Source organism: Habropoda laboriosa, unplaced genomic scaffold (assembly GCF_001263275.1).
Source record: "Habropoda laboriosa isolate 0110345459 unplaced genomic scaffold, ASM126327v1 scaffold67, whole genome shotgun sequence".
NCBI lineage: Eukaryota > Metazoa > Arthropoda > Insecta > Hymenoptera > Apidae > Habropoda > Habropoda laboriosa.
In genome coordinates, this window is record NW_017100242.1 from 4,740,652 (window position 1) to 4,762,040 (window position 21,389).

General features: G+C 34.6%; 1 protein-coding gene across 2 annotated transcripts in view; it reads left to right on the forward strand.

Annotated features, from left to right (window-relative positions):
- LOC108571960 (putative phosphatidate phosphatase) overlaps positions 1-21,389 on the forward strand; it is a 41,190-nt gene that overhangs the window by 1,292 nt on the left and 18,509 nt on the right. For both annotated transcript variants that reach the window (XM_017934125.1, XM_017934124.1), the window contains exons 2-4: positions 12,733-12,884; positions 18,915-19,019; positions 20,221-20,420. In XM_017934125.1, coding sequence (XP_017789614.1) covers positions 12,733-12,884; positions 18,915-19,019; positions 20,221-20,420 — 457 coding nt within the window. The remainder of the gene's footprint in view (positions 1-12,732; positions 12,885-18,914; positions 19,020-20,220; positions 20,421-21,389) is intronic.

Below are 21,389 nucleotides of genomic sequence, written 5' to 3' on the forward strand. Positions count from 1 at the left end.
TCTTAATTTATTAAAAAATATATAAAAGTTGACTATATCATAGAAGTTGTCAGTTACATTATATTTACTACAAGTTTTTACGTTGAAGCGATAGTTTCGTATAAATTGATCTTTTTGTAGGTCACACTTGAAATTCTATCCTTCTCGCGTCTGTTTTGATGTTGCAACATCCCGTATAGAATACAAAAATAAGCAATTTTCATTTCATTACACTTTTATATCTTTTCCTTCACATCAGTGTTGTTATTTGTCCGAAACAGAATTTATAGTAAAAAGCACGGTTTATCGGTGTCTTTGATTCATCCATTTGACCGTTCACGGTATTTCGAAGCAATTTTTCGTGATGTTGAGAATAAAGAAAATTTATGACCCACGAGGAAAAAGAAAAAAGAAATACATCGCGAAGTTTTTCTCGAGTCGTCAAATGTAGGAGACGAGGCTCGTGAGAATCGCGAGTAAAAGGGAAAAGACAAAGTGCTGCCACGCTGGGTAAAGAGAAAAGAGGGATCGCGGGCAGAGATGAAAACCAGATAACGCAAAACTGAGTATTATTCGCGGTGAGAAGTAGGTCGAGGGCATTTTCGCCTTGAAAGTTGCTCGCAGGTGTCTATTTATTTGCTCTTTGTCGCGTTTGTTTTCAAGTTCAACATGTGAACAACATGTCAACATGTGGACTATGCACGTTGCTTCACTTTCCTCGCTTTTTACATTTTTTTTTTCTTCTTCTGTCTGTACGTTGTTATAGGGACTGTTTTATCGCAGAGAGATGTGATATTAACAGTTTAACGTGAACGATCAATTTTCTTCGATGAAAGGAAATTTGTATGCGATGACGTAATTTGATCATTATTTATTAGACGTTAGAAAAGTGTATGGTATACATATGTATGTAGGTTATGTGTAGGATGTTATTATACTGTAATATTAAAGTTAACTTGTTGGACTACGTTTTGTTTTAGATTTACTTTGTTTAAGTGAAAGAAATTGATTTAAGGTATGCGTGTGGTTTGTAATTACAATAATTTAAGTTTAATATGTGCTCGTATCTACATTTTACATTAAGCTACCATTAAATATATACATATTTCCTTATGTCGATATATTCGTTTATATTCGAAGTATTTATATATTTACTGTACGCATACAATATTAATTGTGTTTAATTAAATTTAAAATGAAAAGTATAACAATTTCATTTCTAACCTTATTTATTTTTTGTTTTGTTTAATAAATATCGTATTAAAAATTTTAATTATATGATACCGGTATTTACTACTTATTATTATCATTATTGCATAAATAAAGGATGCAATTAAAATAATACGTTGTAACTGGAAGAAATCAAGATTTCTGAATTTAGATAAAGATGTTGAAAGTTGAAAGTAAAATAGAAAGTTTCAAAGAAAGTCAAAATAAAATGTCTTACTATATCATATGAAATATAAATCACCTATAAGAGTTGATAAAGAGTTAGGTACAACTACATCAAATGAAGTAATCAAAAAAGTTAAGATTACATTTAGAGAAATACAAAAATATGTACAATAATGAATGAAATTTTGAGAATTTGTTATTGATGTTTTTTCTCGCAGTTTTTTATCAGATTTCTTAGTAAAAATTTGTAGATAACTTTAATCGACTGTTATCGTATTATTTGATCCAATAGAATTATGGAGATTATCAAGAGGTGATTGTTAAAAATGAATTAAATTTTGAGAATTTGTTATTGATGTTTTTTCTCGCAATGTTTTTTATCATAATTTCTTAGTAAAAATTTGTGGATTATTTTAATCGATTGCTACCGTATTATTTGATCTAATAGAATTATGGAGATTATCAAGAGGTGATTATTATTCATCACCATGTCAGGTGAATTATTATTCATGCCATGTCAGTATCTACATATGTACATATCTGATAAAAATTTTATTTCGACAAATGTGTGAATCATAACAAAAATTTTCACTTGAAAAATATCATTTCAAATAAATGCGTACAATATTAAAAACTTCTTTCTCACAAAACAATATTAAAAATAATGGCATAAGATGTTTCGTATTCTTTGTTTAAAAGATATATTAAAAGTAAAAATGTAAAATACTTAAAATCTTTCTTTTTTTTTTTAATAGTATTAAAAACGTGCAAAATATATGAAGTTTCTCTGTAAAAAATAATTAACGTCGAAATACAAAGAAAGAAAAGAATTAATGTTAGAAATTAGAAAGTGCAGCTGAAGCGAAAGAATATTTTCTTTCTTAACACTTTCCCCGGTGTCTTTTAACGCACTGTTCACTTTCAGCTCTGCGTTATTAGGTCTTTCAAACAGCGTAACTGGTGTCATTGAGTGGAGCGTGTCTTTCACGATTCTCTCTAATAACTGCACCCTTTCAAACTTCGTTAAGACCAGCATAAACAGGTCCGACTTTGTGTAGGGTATTACAGGCAATTTCGTCGGAATCTATATACTACTATACCTCCCTAAACCATATGGCAGATCGAACCCATACTGCAAGAGGCAAGTGCAAATTAGTTGCTCAAAATCACGTTGACTGAATGACTGAATGGAAGGTCTGCCATGGTATTAAATACTTCCCATGAATGTCTCTTTATAAACTACAGAATAATCCTGCAAATAAATTACCTGTAATTGCTTATACTAATTTTTTTATATTAATAAATTTGCTAATTTTTGCTTGTTTGCGCTTTCACTTTTGTTGTGCTGGATAACACGTAACACGCAGGTTAATAATAATTATGTATTTACATGTTAAACTTAATTACGTAAATTTTGTATAAGTTAATAATACAATGAAGAATATGAAGGAATGAACGAGGGAACGTTCAGCATGTAATTTGAAAATAATTAAGGCCTATAGTTTTCCACTTGTAGGTATATAATGCAGAACGATTGAATAATGATGAATAATGATAAATGAAAATGATGTACATATAACTTCAATTTGTAAAGTTTATTAAATGTTAAAATTGACTCACTTAAAAATGATAATTATAATTTATTTGAACTTGTTCTTTATTTTGTATATTATTATAATGTAATTGTTTTAGTATCATATCTTGCTATCTGTTTGTGTTATTAGTTTTTAAGTGTTTCAGTGTGATAGATAATTGAATAACATTAATGTATGAAATATGTTTTAATTTATAAAAATTTTTTGTTTTAATTTTTCATGGTACAAATAAAATTCAAACATTTCGTTGCATTCGTCGAGTGCATTTTCGTTGAAATTTATTCAAAATGTGAATTTTCATATTTTAAGAAAGGACATAACCTAAAAACAGTGTCACAAATTTATGTATTAGAAATATTTAAACGTAGAACTTTGTGACATTTCAATCTTTTTCTTCGCGAAACATTCTGCTTTAAGAAATGTGTTAGTACTGAAGCTATTAATATGGAAAGACTTTTTTAAGATGGATAAAATACAGCAAAATGAACGACGAGTAAGTATGGGGAAATACAAATATTATGCGAATTGAAGCCTATGCTAATAACTAAATAAAGTCTGCATTCCACACAACGAGTTTCTCTATTTTTAATTAGTTACGATGTTATACATTTTTATTGTAAATTATATATAGCGACAGGGATAAATACAAATACACTGCGGTAGTCTGATAAACAAAACAATAATACAAATTTCTCGACTGATTAACTGGGATTAAACAATTAAAATGATAAGACGAATGTAGTATACAAAATGTAACACATTATTTTCACTTGTACTTACTATTAATAAAGTATTCGAGGGAAATAGGTTAGCAAAAATAACAGTTTTGAAATAACTTGGTAGAAAAATTGACCATTGTTTCCTTACGAGCTGGACACTGCGTAGTTACACTATCTTTTTCACTATAGCTGACTTGATATTGTTAGTTACGTCAAAGTTAGCATTTAGAGAGTCATCGCCTTCAAGGAGCAGTGTCAATTCGCGTTTGTTCAATTAACTGTCAGACGCGCGATATTATCTTATTGAATATTAAATAATTGCTTCGGCATTTTCTCCGCGGTATTACTGTCACAGTAAATCGTTATTTTTATTAGACAGTTGCTTGTAACTACAAGCGCGGGGAATACCCGTTTAAAGGATAAGCAAGCGCGCACGCGTGTATGAACGCGTTTGCGGTCATCGTGTAACCGGCTCTATAATTTATCTTAAAATCACTTTACGTACCGTTGACAACTATTTTCATTATATTTTCGATTTCACGCGGCTTACCCATTCTGTCGCGTCCATAGTTCTTTCTTTCGTCGATCATACCTCCTCTTTCGGTGTACGCTTATTTCTATATGGTGCGCCTTCTCACAAAGTCATGAATAAACGTCGGCTCGAGGCAGAAAGATGAGTGTTGCTACGTGGTACGTGTACGAATAGGAAGTGTTAGGAATGATGTGTTTGTGAACCGTGAAATATCGAGGCGAAAAGGACACGGTCCGCAACATGAAGCCACGCGATATGTACTATGTGAATCTCATTGCTTCGAAACCGTTAGCGAGCGCGCATAAGAATGCCTCACCTTTCAAGAGATTTTTAAACGTGATTCATCGCCAAACGTATTTATTCGAATCGTTGTTATTATTCCGTATGTGTATACATATATGGTGAATCATAATACGTGGGCATAAATTAGTTTTTGTTACTCTGACTATACACTGATTAGGCAATACGAAATTATATTTGTCTGTAAATTATTTAGTTCAGTGGTTCAGAATATATACTTGTTAGACCTGACTACTTACTTAGTTTCAAGTCATCTTATTTTCATATCGTGAATATGAATATTCATTAAATTGAATTTTTTCAAGTGATTTATTTGTAATAATATTCTGTGTGTGTGTGTGTGTGTGTGTGTGTGTGTGTGTGATGTATTAAAAGATTAAAGAATTTATAAACTCGAGATTTGCAAAACAGCTTAATGTAGCAATAGAACGTATTTAGATTGATTTTCTGTTCATATATTATTTATTATTTACGTTTAATTTGTAAAAGAAACTATTATTACTTTTAACTACTGACTAATTAAGCTGACTATAACCACAAGAGTATAATAAGTAGATATGTATCAAGAAAACAAAATGCAGAACGCAACGAGAAAAATGTTTAGTTTTACACACTGATACGTGAAGAAAACGATTTTTACTCAGTGATAAAAATATTCATATTTTTTTACGAAGAATCACAGAAGGTCTTGAAAAACGAATTTTAATAAAAAGTGGGTCATTTTTAAGTCTTTTGAATACGATACTGTGGTTATATTTTGAGGAGAGTGTAGTAAAAAACGCACAAACAAGAAACAATACGACAAAATGTATAGTGATAAATTGCTTTCTATTATATTTCTGCAACTCATTAGAAAGTGTCTATTGTTACGTATAAGCCAACGATACTATGTACTTACTTACTTCTCGATGTTCTTGGTGGTCTGCGGTTTTCTAGATTTCCTTCCTGCGATTCTGTTTTATGATGAAATAAAATATCTGTAAGTCAATTATCTTGCAACTAGTACTTTTACATTAGTGTGCAATTTACGAATATAAAGTATATAAAAATGAATTTATACAGAATGATTCATTAGAAACAGGCAGGCCACCTTAATATGTTTTGTTATGTTGACGTTATGAAAATCTATGTTTAGCGAAAGGAGCAAACACGTTTCGACAGAACATTTCTTCTTACGATCATCTTTTTCAACGTGATCTACATGTATCAATACTATTTTCTTCAATGGAATAATATGTACACATATATTTTTCTTAGTGCAATGATAGGAACAAGACGAATACAGCAACCTAACCTTTTTTTTTCAATTATCGAAATATTGCAATTTACACTTCTTATATATTTGAAATTAAAGCAGTATGTTTTGTTTTTTATAAAAATAACCTTGAATACATATTTTTTTTTAATCATTTCGTTCATCTTTTGAAACAGTTTAACTTCGTCTTAAGCAGTTTCTTCAGATATTTATGAACAGCGAAGATATTTTAGCGTATCCATTTACGTGTCCCACCTTATACATATGTATGCAGTATATAGTTTCGGTTTCTAAACAGACGGACACAGTAGAGGTTTTTACGAATTGAGGTTATAGTCGAAATCGAGGTCATGCAATACATGGCTTTCCTATGTGATATACAGCTGTGAAATGTTTCACTTGTTTATCGCCACAGGTGACTATAGTGGTATAAGTATTGATTCAGCTTAAATATTAACCGTTGAAAAGAACTATGACATTTTTAAATAAAGTAAATGTTCGAAATCATACTTGCAATGTAACTTTCTGAATTATTTCATGTATTTTTTAACATGTTTCTTCTTTCTCAACTTGAATTTGATTTACTTTTGATAATTGTTATAATTGCAAACACTTACATGGTAATTGAGTTTGTATTATTTATTTGTTCTTAAAATATAATGTTAGAAAATAAATACCCGAAGAATTTATCAAGTCATAAAAGAATTTATTTGAAAAGAATTTTAATAGAAATTTTATTTCACACTTTAACAACTTGCAGTAAGAAAAACATTTTTCGCAATTTTAATAGTCTATTAACGAAACGAGCGTTATATATCTCTAAAAGCAATATATCTCTTGACATTTTTATTTTTATTTAAAAAATTTCATTTTTCTAATTTTCAATGTCATTTCCTTGCAGCAATATTTCGCATAAATAAAGATATAAATCATGAATATTTTGGAAAAAAGTTAAACTGTGCGATAAGTTCGAAGTAGCAGACTTTCCACACGCCCACTCGACTTTGACAGCCAGTAGTTTAGTAATTATTCCATAAATTAACCAGTTTCCTTTTTCGCGACATTCTTCATTTCAATTACTGAATGTATACATTAAAAGTATCTTCTATATAATTTCATCACAATGTAATCATCATAAACCTTAATTTATATATATTATTATTATGTAACGAAGCTACTACAACGCACTGAAATGTAGAACATCCTCCAAATATCATGGTATAATTAATATAATTAATACAACATATAATTCGGTGTAATTATAGTAAGTACAATATATAATATTCTCGGTATAAACATGAAGGAGTAATTTTCACGTTTATCATGTAAATAATACGGCGCGTTTCCATGTACTTAACCATACTGACAACAAACGGGTTGGTTCGTTTTTAAGAACCGTTCAGACGATCAATATAGAGTTACTCTCATTAATATTCGGACACTATTCAGAACAGTATAATTTTTTCTAAATTTAACCAAACGACTTGAGTTGTTTATTAGAGGTTAGAAGGATTAGTTTACTAGACGACGCGTACAAAAAATTTGAAAGCATCGCAATTTGTGGGAATCGCGAAGAAAATTGTAAAGGTTACCTAACCTGCAATTTTCACAATCTTTAACCGTTTGTAGCTCGTAGCAACATTAATACAGTATTGTCAATATTTATCGACAAACTAAAGTTCCCTAATTAATAAATAATTAATGTTCGTACTATTTATTAATTATTTATTATTTTCCTATTGTATCGTCTGAGGGTCTCTTTACATGCACAATAACATTGGTAACCCTGATATATTGGCAATATAATATGAGCGACTCAGAAGTGATTAACTCCATCGAATTAAATTTATTTAATTTTTTTCATTTATGAAGAATTGAGCACCAAGCATGTGCTTTGATACTAAAATTGGATGAATTTGAAAAAGTCGTGTTAGTCGTTTCGACTTCTGAATAGCTCGTATATTGATCGTTTTGGACGCCCTTTTAGTCATCAGGTCTACAGAAATTTACGACGATGACGTCTAACCGCGAAGAGATCGCCTATGCTTTCAAATCGATGCCAAGGCGGATCTAAATTTGTTTTGCTTAGACTGTACCTACATACATACGTGATCTCCCTTCCAGTTTGTAATCACGAATAATACACACGTATTGTGTTGATTATCAATCCTTGCATAACCACGCGTTCACAAAGTGCATTCGAACGTGATTATTACACCCAGGAAGATAACCAACACGGATATACTGTTACTGCAAATTGTTTTCGTATTTGTATCGATTACGTTTATTGGTAGCGAGAAATGCGAGAAACATGTTGATATATGCGATTCTCCTTTCACATCATATTATTGGATGAAATAACAGCACGGACGATTTATAGCTTCATACTTCGTTCCTATATTCAGAGTATGCAATTACGTTCTGCTTGTTTCCTTCTTCATTTAGGAATTTTGTATGTTATGTAATTTCAAGAGACTTGTGGAAATTAGATGTCGTATATATAATATATAATAATAGCGATAATGTAATATTGTTATATTCTCTTGTGAGAAATATTCTAAGAACTATTATCATTATTATGTAACAAAACGTAATATTTCAGTATTATTATTAGAATGTAAACACTGTTATACTATCTTGAAAATTTATCTAACACAATAGAATAGGATGTAACGACATTTCCACGTGAAAAGTTTTACGTTTGATTTGTAAAACTTTTGTTTGTATATTTGAATATGCCATTTGTTTCGGTGAATTTTAATTAAATAATTACCATTTTATTCAAGTTACTGTGTATCGTGAATTTCTGTTTTATCGATTAATGTAGAAAGCTCTACTTAATCATATACTAAAAATTGAACGAAAGTAAAATTACGAAGGGAAATCAGATAAATGTTCAAGACATATGAGACATAATTTTTCGCGAGTATTAAGCAAAGACGTAAGTTAGGTTAGTTTTGAAACACATAATTCCTCAGTTACGTTTAAATGAATCGAATATGAATTAAAACTCGCTATCCGCCTTCAAAGTGTTGAAACTACATATCTGTTTCAATGATTTCTATTTTTTCGCGAACTTGGAGCAAACAAGTTTCTAGAAGCGTAACGGAGAATTAATGGAAGCGCTTATCCACTTTTTGCTTCCTAGATTTACCATAAAGCGTTAATTAAAATTCTACATAGAATGATTTTATTCAGAACGGATATTACGAAACTGCATATAGTGGTACAGATAAGCGTGCAACCTAATTGTGCGAATGACAGAAATCGCGCGATAACATACACTAATTATCATTAACGCTCGTGGAATCATAGGCGTTTCGAGTTTAATTTCATTTCAATGAAACTTCGCGTTGCCTCCTGTTAAAATCGATATATCTTTTCTGTCATCTTTGATCGAAGTACACCCGTCCCTCAATTTACGCGACACTTTTTTTACGCGAGTCTCTTTTACGCGATAAATGATAACACAATTTACGCGGTAGTTTTTATGCGCGATCTTAATTTACGTGGTCTGAAACGTGGTCTTTTTTCGTTAAGCTATTTGAAATAAATATGTATTTCTAAAACTTATATGTACTAGCTTTTACTTCCAATATTTTTTCTTTTGTACTGACAGACTTTATTTACGCGATTTTCATTCGCGTAAAACGAATCGTGAGGTACGGATGTATATTGGTGAACGTAGCGCAACGAGTGTTTTAATCCTTCGGGTCATATTTGGTACTTCTTTGCATTAATCCGCAATATCCAAGGAGCTATTTCAAAAGTATGCACTCATGCTTCAGCAGTAATACGATTATATAAATATATTTACATCGAACAGAGTTTTATTATATTAGATCGTTTCAAATATTTTTTACGTCCTCGATTACATCTACGAAACTGGTATTAACTAATTTAACCTGTTCACTGTGTTCACTTCTCAAGCAGAAATTAAGAAATTAAATGAAAAAAGGACAAAAATTATAATTAATCACCTCTGTTTGCTCTTTGCAAATATGGATATGACGTATTTTTATATTTAATATAGGCATATACAAATACAATTAAACACGAACAATCCCTCGATAGATAAACTACTGCGTTCGAAGTATTTGTGAATCATTGACGAGTTAACTCGTCTTCCACGATTAACAGGTTAAATGAGAAATTGAAATTAATACGATGTCTATCTGCTGTGCGAACAATTGATATTCACCGGTATACTATAATAATTAAGAAAGAACAGCGTTTGATGAGATAACCTGGCAAAAAAAGAAAATATTTTGAAGAAAATACGATGCTCGCAAGGCTCGCGATTCTGCAGAAGACACCGTGAAGGGTTGAGAAATATCTTCGAAGCGATTTACCCGCGAAATTTGATTCCTTGTCCGTTGTTCAGAGAAACGATAAAACCGTCTCGATTCTTAGAAACCCGTGAGCACATGCCAGTATGTACTGCCGAAAACACAACGTAACCTGCATATTTCTAAATACATCACCAGTTTCTCCTGTGGCCGGGCAATAAATTCAGGGCACAAAGTACCGGCGAATGATCATGGAAGTTCAGCCAGTTCGTAAGATATATGGTGCAGGCTCGCTTAAAATTTGCTCGGCTCGAATGCAGTTAGCTACATAAATAATGACCACCTGTGATTCCGTGCGAGTAGAGCTCACCAGTTGTTACAACCTGCCCCGCCGTATTGCCTCGTTTTACTTAAAACCAGCCTGACAATTATCTTAATAGCCGACTCGGTCGGGAGCGACTTCTCGGTAGCGGAAGCGAGAGGCGCTCCTGAGGACTTTTCATCGAGCCTCGAAGCCACGAAGGATAATCGTCCGAACGTTTCGCGGGCACACACACACCATAATTTCACCGCTGTTTATTCACGATTTTTCACGTTTATTCCACGAGTTGCCCACCGCGTCTACAACGTTAGATAGCCGCAACAGATAATGTCCACTGAGATCCTCTCGACAACGTGGATTGGCGGTTAGCGGAAGAAAATGATGGAAACTCGTGCGGGTACCTCTCAATTTTCGAATTATCGTTGTCTGGACCTCCTATGGCCTTGCTGCGAGAAATCGTTTGCGGGAGAGATTGACGCAACCGGTAACCGCACGAGAACGCGAGTCGGCTAGCTGGTAAAGTGACGCAATCGAGACTTATTGGCGATTAGCGAATTATGAAAATAGTTATGGTCATTTCTTTGGTTGCACGCGTGTAGTCTCGTTATGTCAGACACATAGGGATGAGTAATTGGAACTGATAAAGTTGTATGCTTAACCGAAATAGAACGTGCTACGATTAAGCGAACTGTCTCTCTAAAGTGGAACGAAGTTGGAGGTGAACGATACGGTTTTGTTCTGTCTGGAATTTTTTCGCATTTTACTACGAATATTTGATAATTATGTATGTAACAGCGAATAGGAAAATGGTTAATCGTTGTGCGTAACCAGTTACCTGTTTGTCATGAAGAAATGGCAGTATTTTGTGTTGCGACGAGTATACTCGTTATGCGTAAAAAGTAGTTACAATTTGCTGTTTAAATTGCAATTTTAGTGAAAACTAAAACATATTAAACTACTGCTACTCTGTTTTTTACTTTTTCTTTTTTATTTTCATGTTTTATTTTCAAACAAATCTCTTTTTCACACATTCATCGCCAAAGTTACCAAAAAGCCCTGTCAGTAATAAAATTAAAAAATAAAACAGTCATTTGATTACAACTTAATTCTATATTATAACAGCCGCACATACTCTGTGTTTGACGAGTATACTCGTCATCGCTTACTTTTGGCGACACGTTTTAGGTATACACTTTCCAAAGAGGTCGCAACAGCTGACTGGTTAAAAAAAACGTAGAATGTAAAGTGAGAAATTTCGCGGTGAATAATTGTGGATAAATGCAAGTGCAAATTGTTGAAACAGGATGTTGGTACAAGCAATGAGTGGTAATTAAAAAATTGCTTGGACAAAGTTTCAAGGTTAACCGGGAGAAGATAGGAGTACTTGAAACGAACTTCAATATGAAATAATGAATTGCAAAAATGAAAGTAAAATTTATTTCGTAACGCAGAGTACAATCTAAAGTTCAGCTCTGCTACACTGTTGAAAAAAAAATACAGAATTACTTACAATGTAATATATACATTCATCAGTATCAAATGAATCATAGCACTCGTAGTCAGTCAATGAAACAATAAACTCTCTATTAATGAATTACCGTTTCATCGTGTTTATTTGTTACTTAAACGGAACATACACTGCTTGCTAAAAAAATTGCACCACCTAGAAATTGAAGTTGCACAAATTTGGAAATCACATATTTTTCGGGCTGCTCTGAGAGCAATGACCTTTTTCACTAATGGGTCATTAATGACCCAAGGGAAATTTCACTCTTCGAAATTAACTTCTATTTTTGTATCGAAGAAAGTTCTAAACACTTGACTCAACAATCGTATAATGTAGCAGACACTTTGATAAGTATCCCAAAATTTCTTCGAATTGTTCGAAAATCCAGAAGAGCAAAAAATTACACTTGGGCACAAACGAATCAGTTAGCGTATGGAGTGTGAAAAATTACATTTGCCCATGGGGGATTGACCAAATTTTAATCATTTTTCCCTATCAACGCTCCAAGCGAGATTCGTAAATTTTCAGATTTGTCCAGTTTCACTTTGAACGTGTTGCAATTTTATTGGCGAGCAGTGAAGAAACTGTACATAGTTTGAATCATACACGGTATCGTAATCGGTCTAGTGCAAACGTCATACGATTTATCATTGCACAGGCTGTGATCTCGTAATGCGACAATGTCCCGTTCGTATCAAGGACGATGTATCATCATTTCAGGCGAACTCTATAAATCTCCGCTTCCCTTACGCCATCTACTACTACGATGACGCGCGAATTCTACTCCGAAGTGAGACAAGCGGCAATTAAAATTTGAATTGTTTGTTTTATGGTTCCAGTGAGCATGGCCGTGCTGATGTTTTTCCTCTTCGGTAAACCGTACAAACGTGGATTCTTCTGCAACGACGAGTCGTTATATCACCCGTTCCACTCGTCGACGGTAACCAGTGCAATGCTTTACGTCGTTGGCCTTTTCCTTCCTATATGCACGGTGAGTCACCCAGCTGGGCGAGAGTCTCGATTTCCTCGCTTCAAAAAGAAACGCCAGACGATACTTCGTTGACGCCACATTCGTTTTTTTTTTTCTTGTCGTTTAGCGGTTAGGCTGTTTTGTACGAGGTGTTTCTTAATACGCGAGGAAGTCTGACGGGAGGGGGGATTCCCAAGTACAAATCGCCGATTTTTATGAAACTTACGTTATAATATATATTTGACATATATTTTTTTACGCGTCAACTTGCAAGTTTCAGAGGATGAAAATAGCTCTCAAAATTGGTTTTAGAAAAATTGGTGTTTATGTTGGTATTTACACGAAGTGATATAATTAACGGTGTGTTTGCGCGTAAGGTAAGGTAGATTTGCCATTTGACATAAATAGAAAATTTTCAAGTAGAAATCTGTAAAATTGGCGACAATTACATTATCAACAAATCTCAAGATAACAACAGCACAGACTCTATGGAAAATTTCGTGGAAACTGATAAACCGTCGTCTAATATGTGGCAACACGCTGCAAATGCAAATAAGAAACGTAAAATCAGCCCACCCAAGAACCAGTTAATAAACGACTCAGATATACATCAAGACAAATGGCTGACAAACGTACTTCTTGAAATCTCTTTCAACATATTACCAGAAATTATAGGCGAGCATTCGAAGCCTCCTCAAATTATCCAGCCTCTTTTGGAAATCTTGAAAGAAACATCACACGATAATTACACGTTGAAGCGATTAAAAAAAAAGACAATCGAACGTGGAATTGTACATGGAGAACCTCGATCTGTACAATTATCACGTACACATCGTTCTCCGATCTTTGACTTCTAGGTCTGGTACAATCGGATCGAAAATTAAAAAGCCACCCTACTGACAAAAAATGATCCCAGTCAGCTCTCCCAGACGTATACAGATTTGTGAGACGCCCCTCTAGTAGCTGAAACGTTGGCAAGTGGTGTAGTCTCGCGAGGAAATAAAAAAAACTTCCTATCTTTTTATCTAATTTCCTGACGACACCGAGCGAGGCGCGCAGCAGCTGTTCTTTATCTGCTTCTTGCTCGTCTCTGTCAAATAGAGTCCCTCCGGTGGCGATCTAATATAATCCCTAGATATTTTCGTAGAAATTTTTCCACTTCTGTCAGCGAGACGTCAGTCGGCGTAACGTGAAAAAGAGAGAGCGTAGAAGGTGCGATCGAAACGGAAACGCGCGTATATACATATGTATATAAGTATAGGTGCGAACGCATAAGGATGTCCGCACATATGGGATGCAACGAAGAAAGAAGGGTTATTCGTTAAGTTTCGGTGGTCGTGGGAATCGATTTACGGTATCTGGAAGTGGTGCACGTGCAAGTCGATGTATTTTTGCCGAGTAGCACGAGAGCAGAAGAGACTGCATCCTCTATTTGCATCCTTTGAAATTGCACTCCGCCATGGTCAGACTACACGAAGGGTCGTTAGCCACTAAAGGAAACTGAACAGATGTATATGTATGTGCACCGTAAGTTTCTTCATCGGTTCTGGGAATATTTTCATATTTCCTCCACATGTGCCCTATACATAGGAGTCGTTGGAAAATCGTTCGAATTCCGTAGATAGCTTAACGGTATTTATAGATCCTGCACGATATGTCTTACGACATTGGCTATTTTGAACCGCGCGGCAAGGTATCCATAAACGAGGTGATCGAAGGTAGTCGAACAGCGGATATTTGCTTTTATTTTCAACAAAAACAACGCGAGATCGTCGAACTTGTCGGTGCTCCTTTTTCATCGTGTGCATTAATTATCGATGTTTTGATCGCGGTACAGATTTCGAATTGTCACCTTTTTCCTTACGTTTCTTCATCACTGTATTTCTGTGGCATCGAAAAGTGAAGGTACCAATTACGTGTACAGTGATATAGAGTACGTTTGAGAAAGAAGAGATTTTTGTGGAAAAGATTACCGTATTTTTCGGACCATAAGACGCACCCGAAATTTATGGGACGATTTTTAGAAAAGAATATTTTATTAGGTATATAAAGATATTTTCAAATTCTTACTTAATTTATTTATTGTTCAAATAATTCGTACTAGCAATATTCAGTTCATCTCCACTCTCGGTACTGTCACTCATCTCGTTAATGCCACCGTTCGAACTTCTCTGATAGCTTCGATACAGTATAAAGATTCGTATTTTAATGTTACCTTCGGACCATAAGACGCACTCCAATTTTAAGTCGACTTTTCTATGTAAAAAGGTGCGTCTTATGATCCGAAAAGTACCGTAAATTGTAAATGTAAAATTTTCTCTGAAAACAAAAAAAATGAAATTTGGAACTTGAAGTGTTATATTACAATTATATGTAAAGTTTATGAAAAAGAATTTTTAGTCGAAAATATTTTTTTCTTTTTTTTTTTTTTTTTTTTTTTTAAGAAAAATGTTAAAGGAAATTAATCTTTTTTCGTAGTAAGAATGATGGATACGTAATTACACACGCTGTAATTATATCAACATATGACTGTTTTCGCATGAAATGTAAATACGAGTTAGTTTCAATTTTATCTGTATTATCAGTTTACCTATTAAAAGTCTTTATCTATATGTTTTTATTTTCCATGTTAGCTTTAGGTAGTCAGCGTTATGGCCTTGCTGATAAACTATCAAAATAGAATTACGGTGAAATAATGTTAAAACTATGCTCATGCTTATTTCGAGTACAATACACGCGAAAACAAGAATCAAGCTACTCAAACAGATTAACCAACACTTGCTACCCTTTACTTACTCTAATCTTCTTGATATCTTCTGTGCCGAATTTGCCGTGCAAATTGAAGTTTTTACATCGTTATTATTAGCTTCGATGTTCACTTCAATGTCAGTTAAAAGAATGTCACGTCGAATAATTCTTTTCGACTAGATTCACATAATTGATACAAAGCCACCAAGTTTCTATCGCGATGGCATCCGCAGCTTGCCAGAACAATAGCGAAAGGTCGTCAAGAATAATGGAAATTATTTCGACGAGTGATCTGCTTTCATTTGTTTTTGTTTTTTTCAAATAAATCTTCGATTGTACCCAAAAACCGGAAAGAATTCATTTCTACATCCGATACGTGATCGTGAATCTTTCTACACATCCCGAAAGAGTAAAGAAAATGTGTATTATTTTGTGAGAAACACATTGGGTCCGGGAAATAAAGTATTCCGTGATTTTTCAAGCTGAATTACATTCTCCGAATTGTATTCTCAATCAAACATATACATTTCTTGTTCCCCGATAAAAATGCTATTCGATCTGTCCGTGAACATACATATATAGTGGCACTTGAAATAATAAGCGGGCCCTTGTTAGCAACGATCCCTCTTCTCAGCTGTGAGCCGTTCACAAGAATTTCATCTGAAGTCGTTTGTTTGCGCGTTCGTCTGCGTGAAACCGCGTTTCACTGGCACACGAATTTTCTACCTGTGGCTTCCCAGGAATCTGAGAGTGGTTCTTTCCTTAGCATTGCCACGGCTCGTTATAACCTCGGAACGAAGCTTTCGTTTCCTTATTCTTCGAGCAGAAGGAAAATCAGATAGGGGGATAAGTTGATTGTATTCACAGAGGAATTGTTATTTTAATTTACGTACTTCCAGTGAAAAGGTAGGAGAAAAAGGAGAATTACCAGTGAAATTAATTGAAGCAAATGATATTCAGAATAAGTTTAAAATTTATGTATTGATCGATTTTTTAATAAAGTTCCTTCACAATGAGCGTCACCTTCAAAAATTTCTACTTCGATACAAATTTCAAAGATTGAAGTGGTACTCTTTAACCCTCGGACAGCGGATGCCGGGTCAGATAAGACCCAATGCTAAGATCCTTTTCGCACGCAAACGAAACCACGTTTTCTAGTTTGAAAATTATGCAAATATGATTGAAATAAGAGAGTCGTGACACTGTTTCAAATGCCGGTTGAAACGAGAGATATCTAAATTCGGGTCACCGGTGACCCAACATCCGCCATTCAAAGGTTAAGAGGTTAGACTCACATCTAAGGTCTGAAAGTGATACCTAACTCTGGCATTTTTTTTTTTCAACATAATAATTGACTCGATCGAAAACTTTTCACAAGAGCTTTACTATATTACCCTTAAAGTATACGCAAGTATTTTTTCATTTAATTTCTTTACAAAATGGCGGCGCTACAGCCGTATCGCCAAATCTCTATTTCGAACGAACGACCCCACGATGCTGTCCTCTGCTGCCACGTGGTTTCACTTAGAACAAAATATAAAAAATTTTCATGGTCTACATGCCAATTACCGAAGAAGTTCGTAGGATTTTAAAAATATGTCGAGTTTTATAGAAATGGTGAGAATTAAAAAATTTTTTCTTCAAATTTTAGGCAAATATAAATATACTTCTGCATGCGATTACTGTAAGAGACGTGTCTGTAACGTCCACTCTACGCAAAACGTGCAATAATATAAATTTAGAATAAATATCATTTGTTTTTCATTATACATGCTTTCGTATACGCGCGACGAAAATGTGAACGTAATTCAAGACCGACTAATTATTAGTTTATCGATAATGGTTTCGAGCTCGAGCGACCGTCACTGATTAGTAGAATATCGGTGAGGAGCTCGAGCGACCGTGAATACATGTATTAGTGAAATATATCCATGTGGGTCAGAATTGACTTCGGCACGAGAATTCCGAGCTGCATTATTCGGAGGGTTAAACTCGGAGAGTAAGAGAGAGGGCACTTAATGAATTTTACCCAAACCGATGGATAGGAGGACGTGGAGGATCAGTATCGTAAGTCAGTTCTTCAGACCGTAACCCCATTAGATTTCTTTCTCTGGGGACCACTCGAAAATCTTGTCTATCAAGAAATACCTGCTATACCGGAAAATATTAAACAACGGATTACTGCAGCATGTGTTGGAACAAGTTTAGAGGCGATAAGACGTGCATCTTCTGTTTGAAATAAACGTATAAGCTCTCCTTCAATTTGTCATTCCATCTTCCATCGAGTGTCGTTTAAATCACGTTAAGGTCCTTCGTAATTGTCCAAACGATCGGTTCCTTTTTATCCGTGATCACAGAACAATCGGCGAAACCCGTATAGCTGGCTATCTACCGCACCAAGTCTTGAAACCCACAATCCCATAAGTAAATGAATTGTTCAAAGATAGAAAAGCGACTCGTCCCTTTTTCACGCGGCGGTTCTTCCCCTCGGGGCCCGAAGAAAGAACCGTGGAAACAGGTAAAAACGAGGGCCGAACCTGCTGTTGTATTTCATTCATTCGTTGCCCCTCACGGCTACGTATCACCTGGCAACTTTTACCTGGAATCTGGCCGTTTAACCCACTTCTGTTGATGCGGCGACAGATCGGTAAAAGCCGCAGGTAAGATTATCGGCTTCGGGCCTCTCAAGAATTTCGAATCCGTCGCCTTTTCTCCACGCTTTTAATCGTAGATTATGTATGTATATACCTGGAGTCGTCTCTGGCGCGTTGCCTTTAATCAATCTTCGAGAGAAGAACAGGCCGACTAGCTGGAACACGTGGAAGCAGATTAATGATTCACGTTCTATACCCCGAGGGTCGTTGAACTACTTGCCTTTCGTCTTTTTAAACATTTTACTTTCTCTCTTGTCACACCTTTGATCGATCGGTTAATACAGGGTGATTCTAGTAACTGGGTCAGGCTACAACTCTGTTTCAAGTGAAGTTCGAAAAGTATCGTACGTAAAAACATTGCAAGCTCAGCATTCTATGGTACGATTTTTTTTTTTTTTAAGTGCATTTGTGCACTTGTAAAGTGCAACTGCAATTTTATTTCTTGAAACGAAGCTACATCATATTTTGTTTGCGTAAATTGACTTTTAAATTGACATTTAAATTAAGATACATATCTACAACGTAAAGTTATTATAAAGTTGTGCAGATAAGAGTTTATTCGATCTTAAATTTGCCGTGCAATAAGATTGCACGAGAAATGATAATTACAAATATCGTGGTAGACGTGAAGAAAATAATTCTGTTCTAGATGATAGCAGGTGAATATCTTCACGCGAAATACTGCAAAGCAGAATCGTCGAAGATACTATTTGGCTACAATATTCCTCCTTGGATGTGGAATGCATATGAGAAGGTATGTTTTGAAAAATATTTATACTCTGTCGAGATAAAACATTCGCTACTTTTTCTCTCGATAAATACATTAAAACGCGGTTCTAAAAAAATATCGTGGAAGCAGGAAAGCTTGCAACTCTCTATTGAAAATAGCCTTTCATCCTATGCTTTTAACACCTTTCTTTCCCTTATACTATGTCAATATCGAACTCTTTCTGTCAATATTTAAAAAATTTTTTACTGTTTCGTGCAAATACATTGGAAATCTTTAAGGCTTTTAAATATTCTACCTTGAATAACCCTAACCTTGAAAATTTCGAAAAAAATGTACTATAATCGTATGAAAGGCCTTTTTGAACCATCTCATGCGACACAAAAAGAGAAACAAATTTCGTTCGGTCCACTAGCAACAGAATAAATCTGAGGTGATCCCTTTAGGCGGTCCACCCTGTATGCAATGTATCGTAATGCAGGGTGATTCCCTCGCTAGTTAACCTAAAGGCAGTGCCGCCAATCACACCGCGGCGATAACGCCGCTGTCGGTTGTATAATCTGTCGACCGGTCTTTGATGTCACAGCGAAGACCGGCGACAGATCACACACAATACCGACGCGATATGATCGGCGGCACTGTCTTTAGGTCAACTAGCGAGGGAATCTGCTTTACGAGTAATTGCTCTTTACTGCATTATATTTTTGCAAAAAGATATATTTATTTATCACAATACACGTACTTCGTATCTTTAACCCTCTGTAACACCACGTGACTTGGAAGTTACGTGTCCATTTAGGTATCTATATTTCACAGTCTCATTTTATTTATTTATTGTTACACTATTGCACTATATTGTTATACTGTTACGTTATTACCAGTCAATCTTTTACAATAATCATTACATTTTTATGATAATTATAATTTAAAAAATTCATTATTTCGTATTTATTTTATTATTTTTTACATTTACTCTGGCATCTCCCGTGAAAATGTAGAAAAGAGTCAGCCAGAATTTGCCTTCTCACGAGCAAAGAAGAATCAGGATAATAGAGGGTTAGATTGATCAATGATGAAGAGTAATTAATAATTAATACGTTAACTTACAAAATTGAAAGTTCACTTTGCATATTACTGCATTAGTATTGATATACTTACCGGTTACGATTATAAATGTTTGTAACACGTGCACGTGATTCCTTACAACCGTACTTTCTCCATGTTTCAGGTCGGAATTTTCGGTTTCGGAGCGGCAACCACCGTTTTAATTACCGATATCGGAAAGTACACAATCGGCCGTCTGAGACCCCATTTTATGACTCTTTGCGTACCTAACATTAATTGCAGCTTGGCGGAGAATCAACACAGATACATCGAGAATTATTCCTGCACCGAAAATATTTCGCCGAAATTCCTAAAGGAGATCAGGTAAACATTTCTTTTCACACACGAGAAACCTTCGAACGACTTGAATTCTTTGGCTACCAATTTCATAAAGATAGGATGAAAATTAGAAAAATTAAAATTTACTTTCTTTATTTACAATATTTTTGTATACACGCGTATTTATTCGGCCGTTGACCTGTATAGAGACTGATCGTCGCATCTGTATATGTGTACATGGATACACGACGTGGATACGTGTATTTATTTATTAATCATTTTTTTAGCAATAATACTAGTTTTTAGTAATACTTCTGAAAATCGAGATTTATTTGCCCAACTAAGGCACGTTTGCAATCAGTTTGCAATTTTCATTGCGGTATTGGAATACTAAAGGAAAAAAGGAACACGTTATCCTAAGAAAGATAGACGGGGAAGCCCCTGCTCGTAAGACAAAGAAAGCATTTGCCAAAAAGAGACAGATGAAAAAGGTGTACAGTGGTAAGACATAAGACGAGGAGGAGGATATTGCCGCCAGAAGTGAAATAAAGATCGCGTTTCTAAACAGATACGCCCATGCGCCTATACGCTGACCAGTTGTACCACTACATATACATACAGGTCTCGCTTGGTAGGGTTCCCCGGTGTACAAAAGCAGCGGAGGAGAAATGGTCTATAAGAGAGGCCAACCGAATTGGCCTCTGCTTGAAAAAAAATGTTATTTAAGAATTAGCCAGCCTGCAGTATTCGACGGATTGTATCAAATGTTTATTCAACATAATCTAAAAAAAACATCGTTTCCGAGTAAACAGCGATTTTCTACTCGAATAGTGTCGCTTTTCAGCAAATTTTTTACAGTTTTTCATAATTTGTTCGTAGGATGATTATAATAATTTTCATATCAACGATAACGTTGAATTTACATTGGAGTACGATAAAATAATACGATTCTCGGCAGTAAGTTATTTTCCCGATGAATGACTGATGCAGTGATATTATCGACACAAAATAATA